The sequence below is a fragment of the Mustela lutreola genome, chromosome 12 (genome assembly GCF_030435805.1).
Source record: "Mustela lutreola isolate mMusLut2 chromosome 12, mMusLut2.pri, whole genome shotgun sequence".
NCBI classification, from domain to species: domain Eukaryota; kingdom Metazoa; phylum Chordata; class Mammalia; order Carnivora; family Mustelidae; genus Mustela; species Mustela lutreola.
The window spans coordinates 9,438,349-9,465,352 of record NC_081301.1 but is presented as its reverse complement, the minus strand read 5'-3'; the positions used below and the strand labels follow the sequence as shown (position 1 = coordinate 9,465,352).

The window sequence follows — 27,004 nt, the reverse complement described above, 5'->3', positions numbered from 1 at the left end:
AGTTATTATTCAGCAATCACGACAGAAGTAACAGCAACCACTATATGTGTCACATGCTAAGTTAAGCTTTTAAATCCTGTATTAACTCATTTAATCCTAAAACAGGTGTTATTGTTAGATCCATTTTACAGAATCCGAGGTTGGAGGCATTAGGGCATTTAACCCGAAGTTCCTCTATTAAAGATCTTTTTTGAATTCAGAAATCAACACTATGGTCCCTAAACCAAGGAGCACAGTATAGTGGGAGAGGAAGACAAAGAAGCAAACAAAGACTTCTACTGCTGTGCACTAAGTACAAAGAAGGAGGCCAGCTCCGAGTGCTACCAAACACAGAGGCACTTGGCCAAGCCGTGGAGGGGTCAGGGGACCAGAGAGCTTCTTAATGGAGATGTCTCAAACAGTGATCATCCAGCCCTGTATCGTGGTACGGAAGCTGGTGGTGACTGGAAGGCAGCAAAGCACAGCACAGCCTAGAGCAGACCCTGCTTTGGAGTCCCAGCTCTGGAGTCCAGTCCCAGTGGTCCCTGCTCTGGAGTTGGGGGTAAATGACACAGTCTCTCTCTCTATATCTTCTAGTTTCCTCATCTATGAAACAGGGATAATTCTTAAAGCAGAAGATTATTGTGAGGACTAAATATCTGTTAACACAACACCGGTTATGTAATAAGTGCTTAATATAATAACCATGGCTTTTCTATGTACCAAGAAGTGATGAATGAGATGAGGACAACTGTCAACATTTAGTGAGCACTTACTTTGTTCATTTAATCCTCCCAGAAAAGGTCCCATTTTATAATGGAGGAAACTGAGGTTGGGCAAGGTTAGGACACTGCCTGGAGTTGCACAGCTAAGTGAAGGAGCCAGGAGTTGGAGCCAGGGAAGGCCAACACCAAAGCCTGGGATTTATACCTCTTTGTAGCCCAGAGGAGAGCCTTGAGGAGTCATGGGAAGAATAGACTTCCAGAAAGCACATCCTCCAGGTGGGAACTACCTATCAATCTGTGGCAAAGATTCAACTTCCACTGTAACATTCAGTTTGATTTTAAACGACCATATGAACTGCGAGGTCCCTTTTTAAAAGCCCTTGGAGAATTTCATGGTTTCTTGAGCCACAGTCTCAGCTTATGGAAGGGGAAAAGGCAGCCAAGAGCAGCACTCGCTTCTCCGCTCCTGACCAGGTCCTAACAGTGATGAAGACACACTCCTCCAGTCCCCAGCCTGCACTGGTCCCAACTCTGTGCATGTTCATTCTCTAGTACTTCAAAGTAGAAAATGAAAATATATGAGCAAGAGAAAGCCTTGTAATAACTGTAGCATGCCTGTTTCAAAGCAAGTCTTTTGAGTATTACTTTATCCATAAAGAGAGTTTACACTAGTGTGAATGCCACATTTTGTTTCCCCTTGCACTGACAAAAAATTTTTTTAAAAGATCAAAGCATATTGTGTGAGTATGTGATGTTTGACATTGGACAAAGTACTCTTTTTCAAAACAGACATTTTCCAAAAACATAACTCGCTAGACTAATGGGCAGTGAGAAGCCAAAATGACTGCCCTCCGCCTTCTCCTTGTGTATCTTTGCCAGAGTCCTTGGGACTTGCCAAATCCGTTCATGCCTGCTTAGCTTGCTCGACTGATTGTGCCAGAAAAGAAAATAAGACACAGATGTATTTGAGCTCTTTGAGATGCCAGTAAGAGAGACAGCTAATGGCTTCATTTCGACCCTCCCCTTCCAGCTGGGCACAGGTGGGGGATAATGAGGTCCCTCTCCCTAATCAAACTCAATTATTTACTACTCTATATAACCGCAAAGACATTCACATTCAGTTCAGAATATAAAACACACCGTGGGCTACTTCCAACCACTGCCACTGGGTATTTATAACAAACTCAAGTGGCTAACAGTTTGCCTTGGCAGGAGTTTAAGTGTGTAAAGTTTTGCAAACTGTTTCTGTTCAAATATGTCCTGCTGAAATGGGGTCCCAGGCGGGGTTCCATAACTGTCAGGTCAGTGAACTGCATAACATCTGAGGATGTATTCACCATGCAGTGCAGACAGGATCTGGAAATCAAACGCTTCGTTCTACTGCAACCTTCTGAGAAGCATCACAGTTTTTTCAACAGCAAGACTGACATTGTATTAATAAACATTACAAGTCACTAGCCTGACATGTACATAGCAGCAGCTGACAGACTCCAACATAAGCTGAGGGGAGAACAGAGGAAATCAAAATGAGACACAGTAACTAAACATGGCCAAAGGGGGTGGATCATGAAACAAATCACATTTATGTCAGAAATGGGAGTCCTAAACTTTTAGAATATATAGCAACTAAAGCAACAATCTGGTATAATTTTTGGAAACCAAAGTAAGCTGATGGCTATCTAAAATGGGTGCTTTCATTATAGGAACAAAGCGCATCCTGGCACAATTTCAAGAGACATTCCAGTGAGCAAAACATACATATTTAGCTTGTCTGACCTTTAAATTCTTGTAAGTATGTAATTAATGCTTTCCATCTTTATTACTTGCTCCAATATTTCTGTCACTTTAAACAGACACAAAGAAAAATCTTTTCTTTTCTCTAGACAGTAGCTGTTGCCAAAAAGGAAATCAAGTCAGATTTACAAATACAAAATTAAACAGGCTGCATATGTTACATTTCCGTACATGAGGACAATCTGGACAATGGAAATGTTTGCTAATACAACAGAATGAAAAGAAACAACACACAGTTGGTCTTCTATGACTCGAGCAAACAATAAATAAGTAAGATAATTTATACCCATATTGTCAGGCCTGAGTACAAAGAATACAGGCGTCTTTTTCTCCCCTCCTTATTCTATTTTAGCTCTGCCCCTTACCAAATTGTATGACCTTGAGCAAATAACTACTTGTCTCTCATCCTCAGCTCATATATTATAAAAATGAGTTTGTTATAAAGAATAAATGAGATAATGGCCACTACAGGCACCAAACTGAGTGAGTGTGCAAAAATACTCATTTCCTTTTTTTCCCTCCTCTCCAGACCACAAGGCAGTATCACATAAGGGTAGGAGAGGCTTCAAAACTGATGATATCCTTTCAAAAAGGTCTGATCACTTTGGGTATACCCTGGAGATCTCATCAAGAGGGTACACTAAAACTACCAACCCCTCTGAAAAGTCCTCATAGAGCCAACAGCAAAGAATCTGCACGCCTCTTAAAAAACAGCTAACCTTTCCTTTCACACAGAGCCAAGAGAAGCCACAGCAGTCTCTGGGAACTCTCTGGGCCATAATGGCCCAGGCAGCCCCGCTTCTGGTGGAAGACCGTCTACCGACTACCTGGTGGGCCCTTCCCCAAACAGCAAAATCTTAGCGGGATTCTATCTGTTCTGATCTAGCTATTGGTTAAAAACATCCCTTCCCCATGTTTACCTGAGATAACAAACATTATAAGTAAAACATATGTATAGGAAGGCAGTTTAACTGCTCTTACTAACTTAGGATTTAGGGAGATTCTGTCCATTTTACTGGTTTGGACTTTTCTTCACTTTCTAAAACCCTTTTTCCCCGACTCCAGAGTAGGATCCTGGTGTGAAATGTTAATGGCAACGCATCTAATGATACTGTCACAGTTGCTGTTGCCAGTGCCATTTGTGAACTCAATTCAGTTCCACAAGTCCTAACTGAATTGGCCCTGTGCTGGGGAATGGGAGGAGAGGGACAAAGCAGGCTCCTCCCCTGTTCACTCCAAGATCTCATTCTCCCTTGTCCTACCACGTCTAAAGGCCCGGGAGGCCTTGGCTTGGTCACTGCTGACAAGGAGCACTCTCTCGGATACTGGGATCCAGCTGAAATCCGGTGATTTAGTGTTGGGAGCCAGACTCCCCCATACTGCTGCCTCCTACTTCTCCCCTTCCACACGGCTGATACCCAAACAACTTCAATGCTTAGGCTCAGAGCTGCTACCAGTCAGCAAGTTAAAAAGATTCATATATATATATATATATATACACACACACACACACATACATTGGATCTGTCCAAAATCAATCACGAATGGTATCTTAGAAATCCACTTGCCTCTGTTAAAGGAGAGAGTTTCCATTAGCGCGCTCTTAATTTACAAGTTTTTAGTGTAAATCCATTCTCCCTCCCCAAACAACTCTGTGTCTGGGAGTTTCCTGGGACCAAGGGCCTGGGAAGAGAAGGCTAGTCTCACACCATCGACTCAGTAAGAAGATCAGAAGTCATCCAGTTTCACATCCTTCTCCACAGAACACTTTTCCAACTGGGGACTCATGAAAGTTAACTAGTACCTCTTTTTATTTTTTATTTTTCCACACAGAGAGAGCGTGCACGCACACAAGAGTCAGGGACGGGGACTAGATGGGAAGAGGGAGAGGTAGAGGGAGAGGGAGGAAGAGAATCCCAAGCAGGCTCTACCTCAAAACAGAGCCCGAGGAAGGGCTCGATCTCCCATGACCCCGAGATCATGACCTCAGCCAAAATCAAGAGTTGGATGTTCAAACCAACCGAGCCACACTCAGCACCCTCTCCTCTTTTTAAACATACATATTCTGTAACTTGAAAAGTCACAACTTTGCATGATGGAACAAAGTGAAATTTTAAATTTTCTTTTATAGGAAGAAACACAGCTCTATTTTCTAATTTTTCTAGGATGGACATGTATTCATTATGTAATAAATCACCCAAAGAAAAGTTAAATCTCATACACACCTTAGTGTGAATTATTCAGACCGATGAATCTCTCACAGAAAAAATAAAAATAGCAACTATGTAACACTTCCTGCATACCAGGGTCTGAGCTAACATCTTCTTAACAGCATTTCCTATCTTAGATTCAACAGCCCTCAGGATCAACAGATGAATTCACAAGCTAAGTTTTAGGATTTAAAATTTTTGTTTTTATTTTAATGAAAATCAAGAACACACACACACACACAGTATCATATACATATAATGTATATTTTAAAAAGCAAAATTATATGTAGATGATACATATATGTATATATATGATAACCTATACAAGCAATAGATTGATAGAGATATAGGCCACTCCTACACTTCCATGTTCTCCATCTCTACCCAGCTTGGGGAGCCCTGAATCACTGCCTAGAGGAGAAACACCCAGGAGAAAAACCCGACCTCATCAGATGGATCTGAACAAGAACTAAACTTAGTAGGATAAGCCAGTGTCAACACATCTATCCCATGTCCTTTCATTGATATATTGTTGTCTATGGCTGCTTTCTTGCTACTATAGCAGAGCTGAGTTACAGAGAGGTATGGCCCACAAGCCTAAAATATTTACTGCTTGGCTCTTTATAGAGGAAGTCGGCTGACTTGCTGGATAAACTGGTGAGATCTGGGGGTTGTGTGTTCTAGCAGCTAGAGTTATTTAATGTCACTAATAGATTCAGTAAAAGCCAAATGACATCACTGCAAGTCGCATGCAGAAGTGGGATTATTAATTCTTTGTTGAATAGAGAAAAGCGAGGGGAGAAGCGGGCACTAGGCTCTCTCTACGGAACTCCTGTTTGCTGAACTCTGAAGAATTCATGCTCTGAGTACCCAAGTCACACTGTGCCCAGGTATCGGTCAGGCAGAGAGCCCGCCTATGTACAGAACAAACAACAATGGGCTGAGGTGGATGCTCCTGGGTATAGGAGTTTGAATCTCAAAACAGGGAAAGTCCTGGGCAAACTGACATAAATTCGTTATCGTTGCAGAAATGCCTTATTTTTCCAGTAAAGCACATGTAAAACTGGGGGGCAGGGGAGAATGCACTATAAATCAACTGGCTCATTAAAATAATGGACTAGTAGTTAAAAATACACTCACTATTTAAAAGGACAAATATTAATATGGTAGTCAATGTTTCATAAGAAAATCAAAAAAACTCAAGTTGACAAGTAAAACATTTAACACCATTAAATCCAACATCAGTGACTTAATCTGAACCAAACATCATCTGTTGCATTTAAGTTGTTAATTTGCATTTTATTAATGTTATAGTTTTATTTGTATTTAATTTGTAATTTTGTTTGGATTGCATAAAGACATGGAATTTATAGCTAGAATTTTACACTTAAGGGTATTTAAGTAATGTTATAATAAAATGAATTTTGGCAAACATTGAGGCTTCAGGAGAATTAATTTTCCTTTAAAAGAGGTCTGTACATGATTTACATTTCAGAAAATTCCTCATGACAATTCCATGAGGTAGTTATTACTCCCCTCATTTTTCAGATGAAGAAGCTGAGAGTACAGTCATGTAGCAAGTCGCCAGTGAAACTGAAACTTGAACCCAGGTTAGCTGAAGCTCAAAGTTTGTACAGCCTCACTTGGAGTGGGAAAAGATGGTATGTGGGAGGTGTGAGGGGTGGGGTGGGTGATGTGAGGGCCTCCGAAAGCCAGAAGGCAAGCTGGGGGGCTTGCCTTCTGGCACAGGGCTGTACCAAAAGCTAGGTGGGCTCAGAAAGAAAAATAGGAAAAAAAGTTTGACCAGCCCCCCCCCCCCCACCAGCAGCCCAAAGACACCTGAAGATTCATCCATTCCTTCTCTACGAAGACTGTGTACACCCTCTCTTCAAAGAGTTTACAGTCTTGCTACTATCTCTTAAAAGATGTCTGCCCGTAAGAGGACTGAGTTGAAGTCTACAGATCTCCAATGTCTACCCCTGCCAATGTCTATGCCTACCCCTAAGTCAGCAAACGTTATCCTGGTAACTTTTCAGTCCAGCTGAACAATGTCTACCCACACTCTGCCCTTCTCTTATAGAGACAGAAAGGAGGGGAAGGAGAAAAATGCAGAAACAGGTAGTGTTCTATTTAGTTCATTTGAGACATATTTGTGGTGTACCTACCACACTAATGGAGCTACTCTGGGTGTTGTGGGGCATAAGTGATCAGTTCTTGCCCTCAAAAGGTTTCTAGTCACAGCAACAGTAACTACAATAAACACTCACACAGCCAGGCACTGTTCTAAGTGTTTTATATATATCAACTCATTCAATCCTCATCATGGCTCTATGAGGTAGGTACTATTATTATTACCCTCATTTGACTGGGCCAAAAAAGGTTAAGCAGTTCATCCAAGATTACATACACATACTAGCAAGGGTAAAGTCAGGAATGGCACGCAAGCATTCTGGCGCCAGAGGCTCCCTCACTCCTACCCTACACTATAATATATAGTAGCTGAATGTTGGCCTTAAGACAGTGGACACTTGAATGATGAGACCACCACTAGATTCCCCACCACTGTCCCAAACCCTCAGCAGTGTGTTGCAAAGGGTGTGGACTTTGCAAGTCAGGTATGGGGGCAAATCCAGGCCTGAGAGCAAAGTTTGTCAGCCTCAGTTTTTATGTCTTGAAAATGGTCATAATAAAAACCAGTCTATATTCAGATTAAATGGACTAACATATACATAGCTTTCATTTAGTAAATACTAATTCACTGCTTATTGTCAAAGCCGAGCTCTCTCTTCCTGGTTCAGTTCCGTGTCTTCTCAGACACCCCCTGCCCATTCTCCCCTGGGAGAGAGAGGCAAGGAGGTAAGGGGTCAACTGGGAAAAGGAGCGACAGCTGTACTTATTTTGCTAGGACTTTACTCTAAGAAACTTTGGACACATTGTCTTGCATTTGCAGGAGAGGCTTTTCTTTTTCTTTCTTTCTTTTTTTTTTTTTTTTTTTTCAGGAGGGGCTTTTCTAACTTAGAATATAGACCAGCAAGGTGAATGGAAGGTTGCTGAAGCAAGAAAATACACATGGGGCAAACGGTCAGTAATCTGTACTATTTCATCAGACAACTGAGGAAGAGAAGAAACAAAATTTATTGACATTTTTTTTTCTTAAATGCATATAAAGTTTTTACTTTACCTCGTGTTTTCAGAAACACTCCAGACATATTGAATAAGCTCTCTTGAACTTTAAAATAGAAAAAGGACTGCCTGGGGTGTGTGTGTTTGGGAGTGGGAGTGCAGGGATGGGAGTAATTCAGGAAAAAAGTAAGAGTATTAAGTTCAAAGCAGTTGTTGTTACCCTCTGCCCTTCCTCCTCTCTTTCCTCCCATTCTCCAAAAGCCGGGGTTCATAGGGAGACCCTGTATAGTCTTTAGATGCTTCTCCCGGGAAGGTATGTCTTGCTATCCCCAGCCCCATTCTGTTGAAAATCAATGATCTAAAAGCCCTTGTTTTAAAAAGGACATTTACTTCAAAAGAATGTGGTGGTCACATGTTAATATTTATGTAGTAAATAATTATGCACTAATGAGAACTCTTCCAGTCATTTACAAATAAAAACAAAAATGCAGGTGGAGACTACTGAAGTAGCCCTGTATACATCTTCTAAAGTAAACAGAAAAAATGTCCTAATGATACTTTGTGACAATAAGACTTTAAAAGATGCTTTTATGAATTCTGTTAGTATTCAGTAGCTGTTAGTAATACAATTGCACTGTAAACTGGAACACCTTTCAGAAGGCTACGTGTCAATACAAAATGAAAGTCTAGAGATGTTTCTAATCTGACCAATAATACTACACACAGGAAATTGTCCAAAGAATGTGATTCAGCAGAAGTAAAAGGGATCTGGATAAGTACGATTAGCATCATTTACTAAAACCAAAGCAAGAAAACAACCTAAATATGCTGTGGTAGGCTTCCAACACAGCCTGGGCCTTTTTCTGTTGTCCTGCTTGCCACGTTTTAATGATTTGACGAATCCCTCCTTACTAGATAGTAAGCTCCATGAGCACAGGGTTGGTCTAGATTCTTGGTACATAATAAATATAGATTATAGGAACTAAGAAAAGATATCAAATATTTGTAATTTTAAGTAAAAATAACAAAATATTTACACTAGAGCAGAAACTTTAATATATATAATAATATATGTAATATATAATATATATTTTAATATATATATTTCCATATATACATGGAAACGATGATATGAAAATAGTTATATTAGGAGGGATAAATCATTGGATAAGTTTTAGATTACTTTCAGTATTCTTCAGTGTTGTTGATTTAGCCCCTTTGAAACATAAAAAGAGGGAAAATATTTACTGTTACATATAGCAAACAAGACTTCATAGCAGGGATGAAGCCCTAAGTACAAAAACTTGGAATCATCCCCCCCAACAGCTCCCCCTGACACAAAATCCTCCTATATCATAGGTAGCATAATCCTATTTTCACTGAAAATCTGAAACAAAGGCAGTATGTTTTAAAGAGAGAAGGGAAAAGTCCTCTAAAGCAATCCCTGCTGTGGATAGTGAGTTTGCTGGTTACTAACAGCAGGGGGTGCCAAAAGGATCACTAGTGTTCCCAGGAGAGGCCTGGAGAGGGCAAGTCTCCGTTCCCATTAGCGAAGCTTACGCTGTGCTTAGAAAATGTTACAGGCTTTCTTCTAACAATTGGGACCTCTGGGTAAAACTCGCTCTAGAGACTTGAATACACAAAAATTTTATTTTTATTTTCATTAACTTATGATATTTAGCATCTCCTTGAATTATTATTTTTTTAAAGACTTTATTTATTTATTTGACAGACAGAGATCACAAGTAGGCAGACAGGCAAGCAGAGAGAGGAGGCTCTCTTGCATTTGCAGGAGAGGCTTTTCTCTGCTGAGCAGAGAGCCTGCTTTGGGGCTCCATCCCAGGACCCTGGGATCATTACCTGAACCAAAGGCAGAGGCTTTAACCCACTGAGCCACCCAGGTGTCCCCATTTCCTTCAATTATAAATATAGTCAACAAATCACAGTAGTATTAGCAGTATTGGTGACTCTGTTAAGAACAGAAAAAAACAAATGTCACAGCACATTACAGTTGCTGCAGACTTCTCAAATCTCATTTATGCTCATCACTACTTTGAAGTGAGAGACTTAGGAGTTAGACCTGCTGCTGGATCTTGGTATTAAAAAGCCATACATATCACTGTATCACAAATTCATTTAATAATTTCAGAAGTATTTAAATATAATGGAACTCTTTTACATTCTTGGTGGATTTTATTTTCTGCATTTACAAACACTTTTTCTGGAAAGGGCTTATAAGTTAAAGCCTTTATTAGAATGCCAAAGGCACGGGAAAATACCCCCTTATCAGTCTAAAGGAAGGCAACTGAGAGGAAAAATCAAAGTTGATTTGAATGAAGTTGGAGAAGAAAAGAAGTATTTTAAGTCACAAGACAAAAGTGGCTGCAATGCACATTTTCATATAGTTTGGAGTTCATGAAGACAAAGGGAAAACCAAAATTTTTGCTTTGCAGTCTCCAAAGTACCCCACGCAGTAGGTCCAGAAGCCTGGCTCACAGATACTACGTGCAGAGAGCTACCTAATGCAAATTGCTACTGCAAAGCATGTCTGCATTCAATCCAGGTGCAGAAGCATGAAACACAATGCAAACGGTGTCGTCAACATCTCCCTGGAAGTAGTCACCACAAATGAAAATCCAGATGCCCAGTGGCATTCAAATCACGAGCAAACAAGTCCAAGTCCTAGAAGGCAGAGATGAGATACTGAGATCAGTAACAGGGTCAATACTCACATTCGAACAAAGAGTGACTCTTTGGATGTCAGACCAGGAGATGAATACTTTTCAACCAGGGCCAAGGTACTGAAGCCGAACTTATGAATGGGCTCGTTGGAGTCCAGTGGGGGGAAGTCTGTGTCAACCTCCCCGTCATCCTCAGCAATATGCAGGCAGTAGGCACTGACGTTGTCACTGAAAGGAAAACCAAAAAGGTGAGTGGATACCAAGATGAAGGAGGGCCAAGGAGACCAGAGCCGATGGTATACAGCAAGCAAACTGGGACACAGCTGTTCTTTTACCCAAGAGCCTGGTGATACATTAGATTCCCCCCAATCCTACTGCATTTGAAGGAGAAAACATGGCATACAAAGGGGGAGAAAAGCAATGTGAAATGAGGGCCTTCCAGTACTCTATTCTTTCAACAAACATTTACTGAGCACCTGTTATAGGTAAGATGCAGAACTTAACCCCTTAAATCAAAGATGACACTTAGTATTAGCCCTCAAGGAAGCTTACAGTATATCAAGTTGAAAAAGTAAGTACTACACTAGTTACCTGTAAGTATACATAAAATAAATATCATAAAAGAGAAACAAACTATAAAGGAGAAAAAATTATTGGCATGGGGGAGGAATCAGAGGCCTTTGACTTACGGTTGGGGTTAAGAAAATACCTGTTCTAGGTCAGAGGAATACTCAAGGTAACAAAGATAATCCATACAGTTCTCCTTTCTTTGAAGAGTATCAGATTCACATGGCAAGATCTGATTCCAGACACTAAGGATACGTAACAGAGTAAAAGCAAATGACCTGAGTTATCCTGATGCAGGTAACTACTGTCCTCACATCCCCAGAATGTCCAGTCTATAATCCCAGATTCCAGACTTCCCCATCTTACAGCCGACACACACTGCCTTCTCTTTCTTTGGGGGAATTAAAAAGTCAACTTGCAGAAAAAAGGTGGGAACCTCTACCATCATAAAGACAATTTAAAGCTTAAAAATCAATTAAAAACATTTTAAGATACCCTGCTCCTAAGCTGAACTGTGAAACTGCTAATCTGCTAGCATTCACAGACATGAACCTAGTAGTTCACAAGGCACTAGAGTTCTAAATTGTGCAGCTTAAATTTGGAGTTTTAATTATATGATTGATGCTTAAATTAATTAATTGCAAAGTGTATGCTAATTGTTTAATTGGTTGCTTGATCTATATAGATCATTTTTTGAATTAAATGAGTTGATTTACAAAGTTTATTGATTGGATGTGACAATGAATTATTTCACTGACTACCTGATTTGCAATTTTCCCAATTAATTCACAAATCTTTAGCTGCAACTCTGCTTATTGAGAGCGAGCCTACTTCAGGTGATCTATACTCAGTCTGTCAGGACTAAGAGATATTTATTATATAAAACAGGTAATAAGGACAGATTAAAATTAATGGGAACTATAAATTTGCTAAATGGATGGATAACAAGAAAGTAATCTGGCTATGTTTGTCTCTATAAATTTCATGTATTTGCAACGCTGGTAAGAAATTTAAAATTCATCTCTGAATGATATGGAAAACTTATGGATCTTTGCAAGAGGTTGCAAACTTAAACCCCAAACACTTATAGCAGCAGAAGAAAGTCCCTTAGATTAAAAAAATGTCATAGTATTGCTGCTAAGAGCTTTGCGTCCAGAAAGACCTGAGTTAAAATAAAATCTAAGTTCCAGCACTTACGGGCCACGCGATTTCAGAAAAAAAGCTTCACCTCCTTGGGTCTGAGTTTCCACTTCTATAAAAAGGGTACAATCACCTAACTCAGATTAGAGAAGATGATATATGCAGAGCCTACCATATAACAGAGTTAAAAAAATAAATGGTATCGTAACTATAATAAAGTCAGATGGAAAATAACTTCTACAATTACACCAACCCTTAAAAATGCGTTGTGGAGGGGTGCCTGGGTGGCTCAGTGGGCTAAAGCCTCTGCCTTCAGCTCAGGTCTTGATCCCAGGGTCCTGGGATTGAGCCCCACATCAAGCTCTCTGCTCAGCAGGGAGTCTGCTTCCCCATCTCTCTGCCTGTCTCTCTGCCTTCCTCCCTGCCTACTTGTGATCTCTGTCGAATAAATAAATAGAATCTTTTAAAAAAAAAATGTGTTGTGGATGCATATTAGAGCAACAAAAGAACAGTAAAGCTAAGGGACATGATCTGGAGTTAGTGTCGGCAGTGCTCCAACCCATGGAGCCTCCAGGGTTTTAGGAACAGGGCAGACACTGATGAAGCAAGCAACCGACAGCACAGATTATTTATTGCCGTGTAAATCATCCTGAGGAATGTCTGTGATTCCCCAGCACCACAGAGGTTTCAAGGGCAAATAATAAGCCTATTGATCAAAGCAGAAAGCCAAACATTGGTATCAGAAGAATTCTGTTTTGAATGTCATGGGATGTCCCCAAATCCCCTTCAAAACAAACTCAACACATGTCACAAAATAAGATCCAAGAGCCTAAAGACTCACTGCCAAGTGCTACTATTCTCCTCAGTTTTTAAAAACAAAGTGTGAAATCATTTAGTCACTCAAAAAACATTTGCAAAGTACCTACCCCGTGCTGTAGCCTGCTCTGAGCACTGAGAACACAGCAGAGAAAAGAATGAATGACTCCTCCCATATTATACAAGAGGAATGGAAGTCTTTTCTGGGTCATGAGTAAAAGTTAGCAGCAAACAGTACCCCAACTCTTTCAACCCTTTAATTGAACACCTGAGGGGAAAATTACTAAAACTCCATATTCAACGCATGTACATATTGGTTCCTTTGTGCCTATACAAAGGAATCATTAGTAAAAGAAGCTACTATGGTATTTTGGTTTCTAAAACCTCTTCAGGACTCCAAATTAGTACTAGTACAGTAGCCATTAGTATCATTACCTATATTAATTGAGTGCTATGTGCCCGACACCATGTAAAATAGTGTGGATGGATATACAAAAGCTCAATGAATCTTCACACAACTGAGTTATTTATTATTATTTCTGATTTACAAATTAGAAAAGCAAGGCTCAATGAAGTTAAGTGGTTTGTTCAAGATTAAATAGCAGTAAGTGACAGACCTGAGATTCAAACCCAGGTAGTTAAGAGCCTTCACCTTTGACCCCCACCTATTCCTCTGCCAATTCCATGGTGTGTCTAGACTTGCCAAGGCCCTTGGGAACCCTTGCTTCTATGGAAATGCCTCATAATTTGAAAAGAAGGAGGAAACCATGACATATTACAAAAATTAGAAGCTTAGATTTATTTCAACCTCCTCACTTTTACAAATGGGAAGAGATGTCTAGAAATGAGGAATAAGATGCCCATGACGACCCAGTTCGAAGAGTGGCAAAGCTGGTTCTAGAGACTCAGGTCTCCTTACTTCCACTCTGTTACTCTTAGATCAAATCAGAAACTGGTGGCATTCTGAAGCAGGGAGAGAAAAAGGGGGAAGCTGTGGTCCATGACTCAAGAATCCCCCACATACTGACATCTGGAACTTATAACACAATGAACACAATGAAAAGAGGGATGCCTCCTCCTTGTGACCTAGTTCAGTAGAAGAAAGAGTGGTTTTACAGTCAGCTCTGGTTTTAATGCTAATTCAACCACTAACTGGCTGTGTGACTAAATCTCTCTGAGATCCTCCATTTTTTTTAATGTATAAAAAGCTTTCCTTGATTTCTCTAGGGGAATCATTTGGATCTCTAGGAGAGAGAATCCAACTGATTCCTCTCTGTGGTCTTTTCGAAGTTGATTAATATTTCTACGTATACTTATCACATTTTTCTTATTTGTGCTTCTATGTTCTCCTAAAGAGCAAGGATTCTTCTAGTGTCTCTGCTTCTCACTGAAGAATAAAATGGCTGGCCCTTAGTAGATACTTAACAAATATTTGTTGAATGAATGAATATATGAATGTGTAGACTGAATCACTCTACTCATGAAAAAAACATAAAGGGTATTATTAATGATGTGTGTGCTAACAAGAAGAGGAGAAGTAATAAGCTTTTCTTTTTCTTTTTCTTGCTTGTCACATTGATATCTGTTAACCAAATGGGGCTTTCTAGGCAGTGTAGATGAGTCAGAGATTGCAATTCAAGACAAAAGGAGAAAAAGGCCCAGGAAGAGGTGAGGATGAGAGAGGCATTTTTATAGTTCATCAAGATAGGGAGTACTGGCACCTCACTTTTTTTCTTTCTTTAAAGGGGAGAGGGGCCAAGGGAGGGAGACAGGGGTTTGATCTTAACAACCCTACGATCATGATCTGAGCCGATGGATTCTTAACTGACTGAGCTACCCAGGCATCCCACACCTTACTTTTTTACGGAGAAAAAACACAAATTATTACAACTATGCCAAAATGCTGAATTATCTGCATATAAAATGACTAGAATGAAAGGTACCAAAACGTTTACAAAGGTTGTGCTTACATTTAAGCAATGAGCACTTTTTTCCTGTACCTTCCAGATGTCCCATAATGACTAAGTATTTCATTTTCCTTTATAAAATATTGAACTTATTTTTTGGTAAGGGTAATGCAGGCCTATCAGAAACACAAAACAATTTAAAAATATAGAACAGTACAAAGAAGGTTGGGAAATCTCCTCTCACCCCACTGAAGAATCACCTGTCCTGAGGACCCCCAGCATTTCCTGCCTCATCCACATCCCTTCTTTTTTTTTTTTTTAAGATTTTATTTATCTGACAGAGAGAGAGAGAGAAATCACAAGTAGGCAGAGCAGCAGGCAGAGAGAGATGGGGAAGCAGGCTCCCCACCGAGCAGAGAGCCTGATGCAGGGCTTGATCCCAGGACCCTGAGATCATGACCTGAGCCGAAGGCAGAAGCTTAACCCATTGAGCCACTAGGCACCCCACATCTCCTGATTTCTAAGTGGTCATTTTCTCTATCAAGTCTTGGAATTATGGAGAAACTAACCATACATATCTACTGCATAACGGTCTTAAAAGGATTAAATGACTTAATTAATTGCACAGTACCTGAAGAAAGGATTCTCATTTTGTCAAAATTTCTTCTACCACTCCTAAGCTTCTCATTACACAGAAGCAGAATTAACTATCTAACAGAAGCATGGCAGATAGCATGAAATAGAGAACACCAGAAGTCCTGTTTGTGAGACACTATCAGAGAGATTGAAAAAATGATAAAAGACTAATAAATAACTGCAGGTTTGTTCTTATATTTAAGAGTCTGTTTTTTCATTTGTCTTTTTTATCTTTGCTCATTTTTTTGTTTCTTAAATTCCACCTATGAGTGAGATCATATGGTATCATATGGTATTCGTCTTTCTTTGACTTATTTCACTTAGTTACATCCTCTAGATCCATCCATGTTGTTGCAACTGGTGAGATTTCATTCTATTTTATGGCTGAATAATTTTCCATTTTTGATGTATATAGAGTGTATATATAATGTGTATACACACACACACACACATCTTCTTTATCCATTTATCTATTGAAGGATACTTGCTTTGCTATCTTGGTTATTATAAATAATGTTGCAATAAAAACACAGGGGTACATATATCTTTTTGAATTTATGTTTTCATTTTCTTTGTGTTAATATAACATTGTATATTAAGTATGCTTGAATTAAAAATTAAAAAAAAAGAGTTCCTCCTGGAAAAAAAAGAAAAGACTAATGGAAGTAAGTACAGCATAATAGGATCCACAGAAAGAGGTTTAATTTTAGAAGTGGGTTGGCATGGAAAAAGAACTCCCTTCCAGGGACAATTAAGTTTGTGAGAGGATTGGAAGTTAGAACAATGAATGGGGGCAAAATGGACCCTGTTGCCAAAAAGAGTCCTTCTGGAAGACAGATAGATACACACACACATACTCTATCATTAAATGTACTCACTACAGCAACCGTGGAGATTTCATATTTATATAAACAAATAAATATGTGACTAAAAAATAAACATATGTATCTACATATCCTAATCCCTGAAGTGTTAATGGGTATAATTAACTGAATTTCACTTATTCATGTTTCATCAAATAAGGCTAATAAAATTTTGCATTAGAAAAATTTATTTCATTCAATTATTGACCAATACTCATTTCATGTTCAAAGGCCAGTATGGTTTTTATGAAGAGACAAAAGCCTATAATCCATATATAGGAAGATGGTATTTAATTGGCATTTAATTTGTATATAAAAATTTGGGAGCATTCTAGTAAACATCCTAGTTTCCTCTCAAATGTGATCTGACACGTTCAATTTACATACTCATAAAAATTCACTTTTATCTTCAAAACATGCAAAATATACTTAAGGATAGGGCTAGATAGATGAATGCTTGTTTTTTGTTGTTGTTGTTGTTGTTGTTTTTAAATGAAAAACGAAAAGAGCACATGGCTCTGCAATATCCAGAACCCTTTACTTGGGCTTTGGTATTTACTTTGATGACAGAATCAATTATAAAGAGTGTGTCAAACATTATCAATAGAAAGAAACGCCCTGAGGATTGCAGCACAGAAGTTCATTTCTTTGAGGTCAGAGAAAAGTCTTTTAAGACTTTCAAGATATCCTCATCTCCAAAATAAAAATCCCATAAATATAAAGTAAATTGGTAAGTAACCTTTTAAGGTTTGTCAAGCCACAGCCATATCACACAGGAATAGTTAAGCCTAAAATTCCTGGTTAAGAAGTTCTAAAGAGAGAATGCCCACTAATTTCCAAATGGAAGACCTTTATACTGTTTTGAGCTCCTTTTTGGATAGTTCCTATTACTACGTTTTCAAGTTTGTTGATGTTTTCTTTTATAGTATCTAATCTGCTGTTAAACTCATGTTTTCATTTCAGATCCTATAATTTTCATCTCTAGAAGTTCCATTTGGGTTTTTTAAAATATCTCCTACTTCTTTCCTCTATCATCTTGAACATATGAAGCATGTTTATAATAGCTGTTTTAACATCCCTGTTTGCTAATTCTAACATTCTGGCATTTCTGAGAAGTCCTCTTTCATATCATTCTGAACTAGATATTTTTAAAAAGAATTCACTACGCAAAATTCTAAGTTTCAGAAATTTGTCAACTCTATTATAAACTGACCCTGAAAATATTCAGTGGGATCTTTCTGAAACACAACACCATACTGTCATTCCCATACTTAAAACCTTTTGCACCCTTTACAATTAAACCAAAAGAGCCCATTACAAGTATCTGGCTTCCATAAAGTCTTCCCACTATACTTTGTTGTGCTTTTCAACTCAATCTTCTGCCATTCCAGAACCTAGAGCTTAAGCTTCATTCACACTAGCTACTTATAGTATCCTCATCAGATCATATGCCAGCTCCTGTTAATACTCATGCAAGTCTCTCAACCCAGAGGCTCCCTATACTTAGTCTGTTGGTCATCTTTCAAGATTTAGCTCAGGTATTCCATTCTACTAAGAAGCCTTCCCTGACTTTTCTCCCACCCCTACTCAACCTGAGCCTCCATCTTCTGACAGAATTAGAAAAATCCTTTTCGATGATCTTGCAGCATTCTATATGTCTACTACTATAGCAAGTCTCAATGACAATGGAGCTAAAATTCTGCAATTTAGTATCTGTCTCACCCATTAGCCTGTATCTTGAGGCTATAAACTTTATTTTATGACTGATTATATTCCTAGTGCCTAGCATTGTACCTGGGATGGTATAAACAACATCTAAATGCCTGCTGATGAACGATTATAAGAATAGAATGATGGATGGATGAAAATCTTAAATGGCCATGTCTCTGGGCACTATCACCAGGAAAAGTAATTCATTTCTTTGTGTAGCATGGTAGTTAAGAGCAAGTGAAATGGAGTGAAACCTGGGTTCAAATCCTGATTCTGCCACTTACTAAATATATGATCTTGAGCAATGACTTAAGTTCCTGATTCTCAGTTTTTCTACCGTTATCTATGAGTAATAGAGGTATTATAAAGAATGAAATAATATACATAAAATGCTTAGCATGGGGCAGGACAAAGAGCAGGCACTCCAATGTGTTCATATCTATCCATTCATTATCTAATAAGTATGGGGACTCTGGCACTTGGGATATATTGATAATGAGCAGTCTTTCCGTCCAGCTTAATAAAGAAACTATTTGTAAAGAATATCCCCAAACCTTCATCTATCACTTCAAAAAATGTTTCACCAGGCTGAGATTGTCTAACTCAGTGATTTTTTAAAAAATTATATTTATTTATTTGACAGAGAAAGACAGAGCAAGACAGGGAACACAAGCAGGCAGGTGGAAGAGGGAGAAGCAGGCCTCCTACCAAACAGGGAGCCCAGTGTGGGGCTTGATCCCAGGATGCTGGGATCATGATCTCAGCTGAAGGTAGCTGCTTAACAAATGAGCCACCCAGGTGCCCCAAACACAGTGATTTTTAATGAACAAAGGTTTATATACAGTCAGAGGCTTGTCTAAGCAGACACCTGGAGAAGAGCTACCTTGGCAATGGCGGGTGGAGAACTTATAGTCCAGATCTTTGAATTTAAATGCTCCTATGTTCTCTCATCCATTCCACAAGTTACTTCTTGAGTACCTGGTATGCACTAAGCATTGTGTTATGGACTGGGGAAAACAAAACAATAAAAGAGAGATGGTTGAGCCTCCAAACCTGTATCTATCCTACTGCTTACAAGACTTCACCACACGGACATCTCTCAAGTACTCTCAGCCTTCATTACATCCAAAACTAAACTCTTTATTCACCCAGCTTGAACCTCTTTCTTCCTGAGGACCCCCATTTCAGCACCATCATCTATACAGTTTTTCTTTTTCTTTTCTTTTTTTCTTTAAAGATTTTGTTTATTTATTTGACAGACAGAGATCATAAGTAGGCAGAGAGGCAGGCAGAGAGAGAGGAGGAAGCAGGCTCCCTGCTGATCAGAGAGCCTGATGCGGGGCTCGATCCCAGGACCCTGGGATCACATCCTGAACCAAAGACAGAGGCTTAACCCACTGAGCCAACCAGGAACCCCCTACATAGTTTTTCTACAGCCAGGCTTCAGCCCTTATCTGTTTTCACTCAACCATGTTGGAGACTTCAATTAATCTCTCTATGCAGATGATTCTTAACTTCATATTTCTAGCTCTATTTCTATGCCACAGACAAGAGTGGCATACTATATGCAGTCTTTTGAGCCTTGCTTTTTCCATTCACCAAGATTGCCCTAAACTTCAAACATGGAAGTATAAACGACTTTTTGATCTCTGAGTAGTGAGTTCAAGGCCCAGATTGGGTAGAGATTATTAAATAAATAAATAAACTTTAAAAATTTTTAAAAAATGGGTGGAAGACATGAACAGACATTTCTCCAAAGAAGACATCCAGACAGCCAACAGACACATGAAAAGATGCTCAAAAGCACCCATCCTTAGGGAAATGCAAATCAAAACCATGAGTTATCACTTCACACCTGTCAGAATGGTTAAAATAAAAAACATAAGAAACAAGTGTTGGCAAGCATGTGGAGAAAAAGAAACCGTTGTGCACTGTAGGTGGGGAAGCAAACTGGTACAGCCACTGTGGAAAAGAGTATGGAGGCTCCTCAAAAAATTGAAAATAGAATTACCACATGATCTAATAATTCCACTACTGGGTACTTACCCAAAGAATATGAAAACAATAATTCAAAAAGATATATGCATCTTTTGTTTATTGCAGCATTATTTACAATGGCCAAATTACGGAACCAGACCAGGTGTCCACAGCCATAAAAAAAAGAATGAAGTCTTGCCATTTGCAACAACATGGATGGATCTAGAGTATAATGCTAAGTGATGTAAGTCAGAGAAAGACAAAAATACACTACATGATTTCACTCACCTTGGCAATTTAAGAAACCTGTGGAATTTAAGAAACAAAACAAATGAACAAAGAAAAAGGAGACAAACCAAAAAACAGACTGTTCACTACAGAGAATAAACTGATGACTGCCAGAGCGGAAATGGGTGGGGGGACAGGTGAACTAGGTGATGAGCATGAAGAGTGCACTTACTGCAATGAGCACTGAGTAGTATATGGAATTGTTGAATCACTCTACTGTACACCTAAAACTAATATAACACTGTATGTTAACTGTGCTGAACTATAATAAAAATGAATTTTTAAAAATGACTATTTGAAAACTTCTCTTAGATATAGCAAAGCCATCTCAAATTAAAAGACAGAAGATGAAACTTGTGCCCCTCCCACTCCCCTTCCCACATCAAAAAACCCAAATAAAACCCAGTCTTCCAGTGCCCCCTGCCTCAGTGAAAAGCACAATTCATCCACTTGTGCAAGTCAAGAATCTAGGGAGCCACCTTTGGTACCTCTCCTCTCCCACACTTCTCACATGTAGTTGATCCTTAAGTCCTATGAATTTTACCTCTTTTAAAAAAATTAACATAATATGTATTATTTGTTTCAGGGGTACAGATCTGTGATCCATCAGTCTTACACAATTCACAGCACTCACCATAGCACATACCCTCCCCAATGTCCATCACCCAGCCACCCCAATCCGCCAACCCACATCCCCTGAATTTTACCTCTTAAACATTTCCAGAATCTGTCCTCCTCTCTCAATCTCCACTGTGCCCCTGCCCACCTCAGTCTCATCTCACTCTATCTTCTCTTCCCTACTTTGTGCTCCAGCCGTACTGGTCTTCATTAATTCCCTGACCACTACATGCCTCCTCCTGCCACAGTGTCAATGTCATGCAGTTCCATCTGCCAGGAACTTCCCCTTGCTAAACACCTCTGGTATCACTTTCTCAGGGATTTTCTCCCTGACTTGCAAGGCTAGGCTCTCATAAATGGCTTTCCTTTCCTTCACATTACTTAACTCAGTTTTTATGCAAACACTATTTGGTTTAATTATTTGGTTTAATTATTTGAATTATTTGCCCATTTCCCTCACTAGCTTGTGGAATTCATGAAAGAAAGACCATGTCTGGCTCCACTCACCATTGTATATCCAGCAAAATGTGTGGTATATAACAAACACTCAATAAATATTTATTGAATGCATGAATGAATACAAATGATAAGTGAAATGAGCCAGTTACAAAATGCTCTTACACTTGATAATTTCTTCCCCATCAAACTGTAAATTTTTTGAGTGCAGCGATCACATTTCTCTTGTTCCCCATTTTATCCTCGATACCTAGAGCCTGGGACTCCATAAATTTTTGCAGAATGAATGAATAACAAAGAACTGAAGTCTTCAAGATTAAGCTGGATATCAAGAGAAGAGTGAGAAAGGCATTTCTGACTAAGGAAACAGCAAAAAGCAGACATGGTATCAGTGGGATCAAAAAGCTGCCAGTTAAAGAATGTGATGTGTTAAAGAATGGATGCATGGGAGCATAGTTGAGGATCAGAATGGGAAGGGCCTCGTGGGCCATATTATCTAGGTATGTGGTTCTCAATGATAACTCTAAGGAAAATAAATTAGAAGCAGCAACCCAGAAATGGGAGTGCATAAAGAGGTGGTCATGTAGACAGCAAAAGTGGGGAGGTACAAAGAATTCAAATGGCAAAGTTGTCAGAAAACATAATGTAAAATCAAATATTCTTATATACTTACATAAGCCCACAAGGGCACCAGTATATCATAGCACAGTATAATTCTTTGAATCATTAAGAAAGAGCTAAATTATACTTCTGTTGTTGAACTACTACCAGTATTGGTCATAGTAGTAGCTGGCTGTAGTTACAGTATTTAATGGCAACAGAAATAAACACTAAGTACGTGTCATGTATTTTCTCATTTTATTTTCATAACTACCCTGTTATCCTCATTTTACACATGAGATAACTAGAGTTTATGGTATTGAAGTAATTCATTCAAGATCACACCAAAGCGTTAATGCCAGAATTCAACCCAGACTCTGGCTTTGGATCCCATGCTCTTAACCACTATGCTATATTCTAAGAACTTCTAGTTTATTCGTGGTAATCATTTTATAACATATGTGTATTTGATATACTTACACATTACAAAACTATTATCACCAAGTATATTAGCTAACACATCCATCACATCACATATTACCGTTTCTTTTTGGGGGTAAGAATATTAAATATCTACTCCCTCGGCAACTTTCAAGTATATAAAATCGTACTGTTAACTGAAATTGCAATGCTGCACATTAGATCTCCAAAACTTACTCATTTTCTTTCTTTCTGAGGGGCGGAGAGAGAGAGAATCAAAAGCAGGCTCCACGCTGAGTACAGAGACTGACATGGGCCATGATCTCATGACCCCGCGATCATGGCCCAAGCTGAAATCCACAGTCAGGCACTTAACTGACTGAGCCATGCAGGCACCCCCAAAATGTATTCATTTTCTAAATGGAAGTTTGTACTCTGACTAGTATCTCCCCATATCTCCCATCCCCCAGTCCATGGGAACCATGATTCTAATCTCTGTTTCTATGAATTTGGTTTTAGACTGCACATATGTAGTGATATTATACATTATTTGTCTTTCTCGGACTTATGTCATTTAGCATAATGCTCTCAAGATCAATCCATGTTGTTACAATGGCAGGATATTTTTCTCACAGCTGAATAATATTCTACTATGTGTATCTATACCACATTTTCCTTATCTTTTCATCTATAGACAGACACTCAGGTTGTTTGAAAACTGTGAAACATATCACTGAAAAAATGCTGCAATGGACACGGGTATGCAGATATCTCCTCAAGATCTCGTTTTCATTTCTTTCAGATACACATCCAAAAGTGGGATTGCTAGATCATCCGGTAGTTCTATTTTTAATTTGTTAAAGATGACTTATTTATTCATTTGACAGACGGAGATCACAAGTAGGCAGAGAGGCAGGCAGAGAGAAAGGAAGGGAAGCAGGCTCCCTGCTGAGCAGAGAGCCCGATGTGGGGCTCAATCCCAGGACCCTGGGATCATGACCTGAGCCGAAGGCAGAGGCTTTAGCCCACTGAGTAACCCAGGTGCCCCTTATTTATAATTTTTTAAGGAACCTCCATATTGTTTTCCATTGTGTCTGCACCTTACATTCCTACCAACAGTGCACAAGGGTTCTCTTTTCTCCATATCCTCGCCAACACGTGTTATATCTTGTCTTTTTGATGACAGCCATTCTAACAGTTGTAAGATGACTGCATTATTTTTCTTTGGGACAGTACTACTCTATTGCCAGAAACTGCCACTCACTGAGTAATGCAATAATCTCAAAAGTATACTACTCCAGCTTTCTAGACTACAACAAAACTCCTCCGGCTTTTAGTAGCTCACCTGTCAGCAGCCTCATAAAGAACAATAGTAAGTAATGAAATATGTTGAATATTTAAGGGACTACTGAAAAGAAGAAGGCAAAGAATAGCTATTTTAGTGTACAACAGAGTCATAATACAGGACTAAAGTCTACACAAAAACTGGGACTAGTCAAAACTACCCTTGAAAAATCTCTTAAGTTACCTATGAAGAAGAGTAAATGTGGTTGCCTGTAAAGAGCAGGTGTATATACCTCCCATCTCAAGTTCTTGACAGGATAAAACCTCACTGAATTTTATTTTTCTCTCTTTCGTGAATGGGTGTTACTCAAAAGATCTGTTTCACTCTTGAATATGATGAAATATACATTAAAAAGGAATGTTTAAAAAATTTTATATGTCAAAAATAGATCCACACAAATATAGTCAACTGATACTTAACAAAGGAGCGAAGGCGTTGGGAGCAAAGCAGCAAAAGGAATGGAGAAAGGATAACCTTTTCATGTGGGTATTCACGTGTTAAAAAAAAAATCTAGACATAGACCTAACACCTTTAATAGAAATTAACTCAAAATGAATCACCGAGCTAACTGTGAGGCACAAAAAAACATATAAAACTTCTAGAAAATAACATATAATAATATTTAGGTAACATTGGGTCTGGTGATGATTTTTTATATACAATGCCAAAATATAATCTATGAAAGAAAAAAGTGGTAAGCTGGAGCTGATGCTGTTAAGAAAATGAAAATATAAGCCACAGGTTGGGAGAAAATCTTTACAAAACACATAACTGATAGGTATATAAAGAACTCTGAAAAATCAATAAGAAAACAACCCAATTAAAAAATTGGCCAAAGAACTGGACAGCTCACCAAAGAATACAAATAGGTGTCAAATAAGCATGTGAAAAGATACTCAAAAATGAAACTGCAAATTCAAACAAAGATGAGATACCACTGCACACCTATTAAGATAGCTAAAATCCAAAACATTTACAAAACCAAATGCTGGAAAGGATTTACAGCAAAAGGAACACTCATAAATTGATGGAAATACCAAATGGTGTAACTATCTTGGAAGACATTTTGGCAGTTTCTTAGAAAGTTAAACAAAGGCTTATTATCACACAATCCAGCAACTGCACTCCTAGTTACTTGTGAAATGAATTCAAAACTTATGTTTACATGAAAACCTGCCATTAATGTTTATAGCAGATTTACTAGTAATTGCCAAAAACTGGAAGCAACCAAGATGTCCTTCAATAGGTGAATGGAAAAACAACTGTGGTACATTCATACCATAGAATATTATTCAACTAAATAAAGAAATGAACTATCAAGCCATGAGAAGACATGAAGGAACCTTAAATACATATTGCTAAGTGAAAGATGATAGTCTGAAGAGACTACATATAGTATGATTTCAACCAGTTGACATTCTAGAAAATGCAAAACTACTGAGACAGTAAAAAGATAAGTGGTTGCTAAAGGTGAGGAGGGAGAGACGAAAAGAGTGGAGCACAGGGCATTTCTAGGGTGGTGGAACAACTCTCTATGATGCAATCACTAGATCTACACAATATAGGGGCGCCTGGTTGGCTCAGCGGAAGAGAATGTGACTCTTGATCTCAGGGTCCTGGGTTTGACCCCCACACTGGGTGTAGAGAATACTAAAAGAATAAATAAAATTAAGAAAAAAAAAGAACTGTACAATACAAAGAGTATACCCTAATGTAAACTATTGATTTTAGTTAGTAATAATGTATCAGTATTGGTTTATCAATTATAACAAATGTACCACACTAATGCAAAGTGTTAATAACAGGGGAAAACAAGTGTCAGGAAGGAGATATGTGGCAACTCTGAACTTTCTGTATGGTTTTTTTGTAAACCTAAAACTACTGTAAAAATAAAGCTTATTAAAAATATTTTAAAAATCTTATAGGTAACTGGCTTCAGAATTTTAAATAAATCAAAACAGAGAAAGGCCACAACAAAAAAACATAAAACACAAAACTTAAACAAGTTGACTAACATGAAACTAACACATCAATGGTGAGGATAAATGTTAGTAAGATAAACCTCCCTATAAAAAGACAGTGATTTAGGGGTGCCTGGCTGGCTGAGTCAGTGAAGCACGAGACTCCTGATCTTGGAGTTGTGAGTTCAAGCCCCACATTGGGTGTAGAAATTACTTAAACATAAAATCTTAAAAAAAAAAAAAAAAAAAAGAGTGATTTAGACAGGGTCAAAAAAAGAAAAACCTCACAAAATTATTTAACATATTTAAAACAAAAAGGCAAAGATAATAGGCTGAACACAACAATCAGACAAATGCAAAGAACAGGGCAAAAAAGCTCATATTACTGGAAGCAAAGAAAGAGGCAGTACATAATACATAAAACAAACAGGACTGTTTTTTATTGAAAAAAGTAGAACTCAAAATAAGATACAAAATGCATGAATACTGTTGGGTGCTGAAATATGTAAAGTGGAAACTGCTGAAATGTCAGGAGAAACTGACAGAAACAAACAAGAAAATGGAAACATTAATCCACTTCTCTTAATCATCCACAGACCAAATAGTCAAAAATATAAGAAGATAACAGTAATTAAAGATATTGCTTTAAAAAGAACACACTTAATTCTCTAACATAGAGAATATATCTCCAGAATCCACAAAATATTTATAAAAAATTTATTGTGTAGTAAGCCTCCCAAATATAAGTGAATGTCTAAGCAGAAATTTTATAGGCCACATTTTCTGATGAAAATTCAATAAACATGAATCCAAATAACAAAGTCTAAATTTAAAAATTCAACCACCTAGAGACTGAAATGATTTAGGTTCATTTATTGCAAATGTTTTCCCTAAAATCACTGAATCAAAAGAAGCAGGGAATTAGCTTAAGTATCACATTCCATCTTGCTCAAGAGTCACAGGTATAAGAGCAAAGGAAGCCAAAAATTCTAGCCAAATTCTCCATTCCTTCCCTGGGGCCAAACCCTACTACCATTGACAGTTTACAAGGCCCAGAGACAGGAGAATAATATTCCTAAATAAATGGTTTGCTTAACAACCAGACTGAAACCATGCATCTAGCAATTTAGGCCTCCTGTGAATGAAGAGCTCTTCACACAGCTAACTCAGTAGAAAAGATCAAATAAG

The 27,004-nt window shown here is 38.4% G+C and overlaps 1 protein-coding gene across 18 annotated transcripts in view; it reads right to left on the bottom strand.

The window, feature by feature from the left end:
- Nucleotides 1-27,004, bottom strand: part of MAPKAP1 (MAPK associated protein 1) — a 244,724-nt gene that overhangs the window by 101,808 nt on the left and 115,912 nt on the right. For all 18 annotated transcript variants that reach the window (XM_059142981.1, XM_059142980.1, XM_059142974.1 and 15 more), the window contains one exon: nucleotides 10,564-10,740. In XM_059142981.1, coding sequence (XP_058998964.1) covers nucleotides 10,564-10,740 — 177 coding nt within the window. The remainder of the gene's footprint in view (nucleotides 1-10,563; nucleotides 10,741-27,004) is intronic.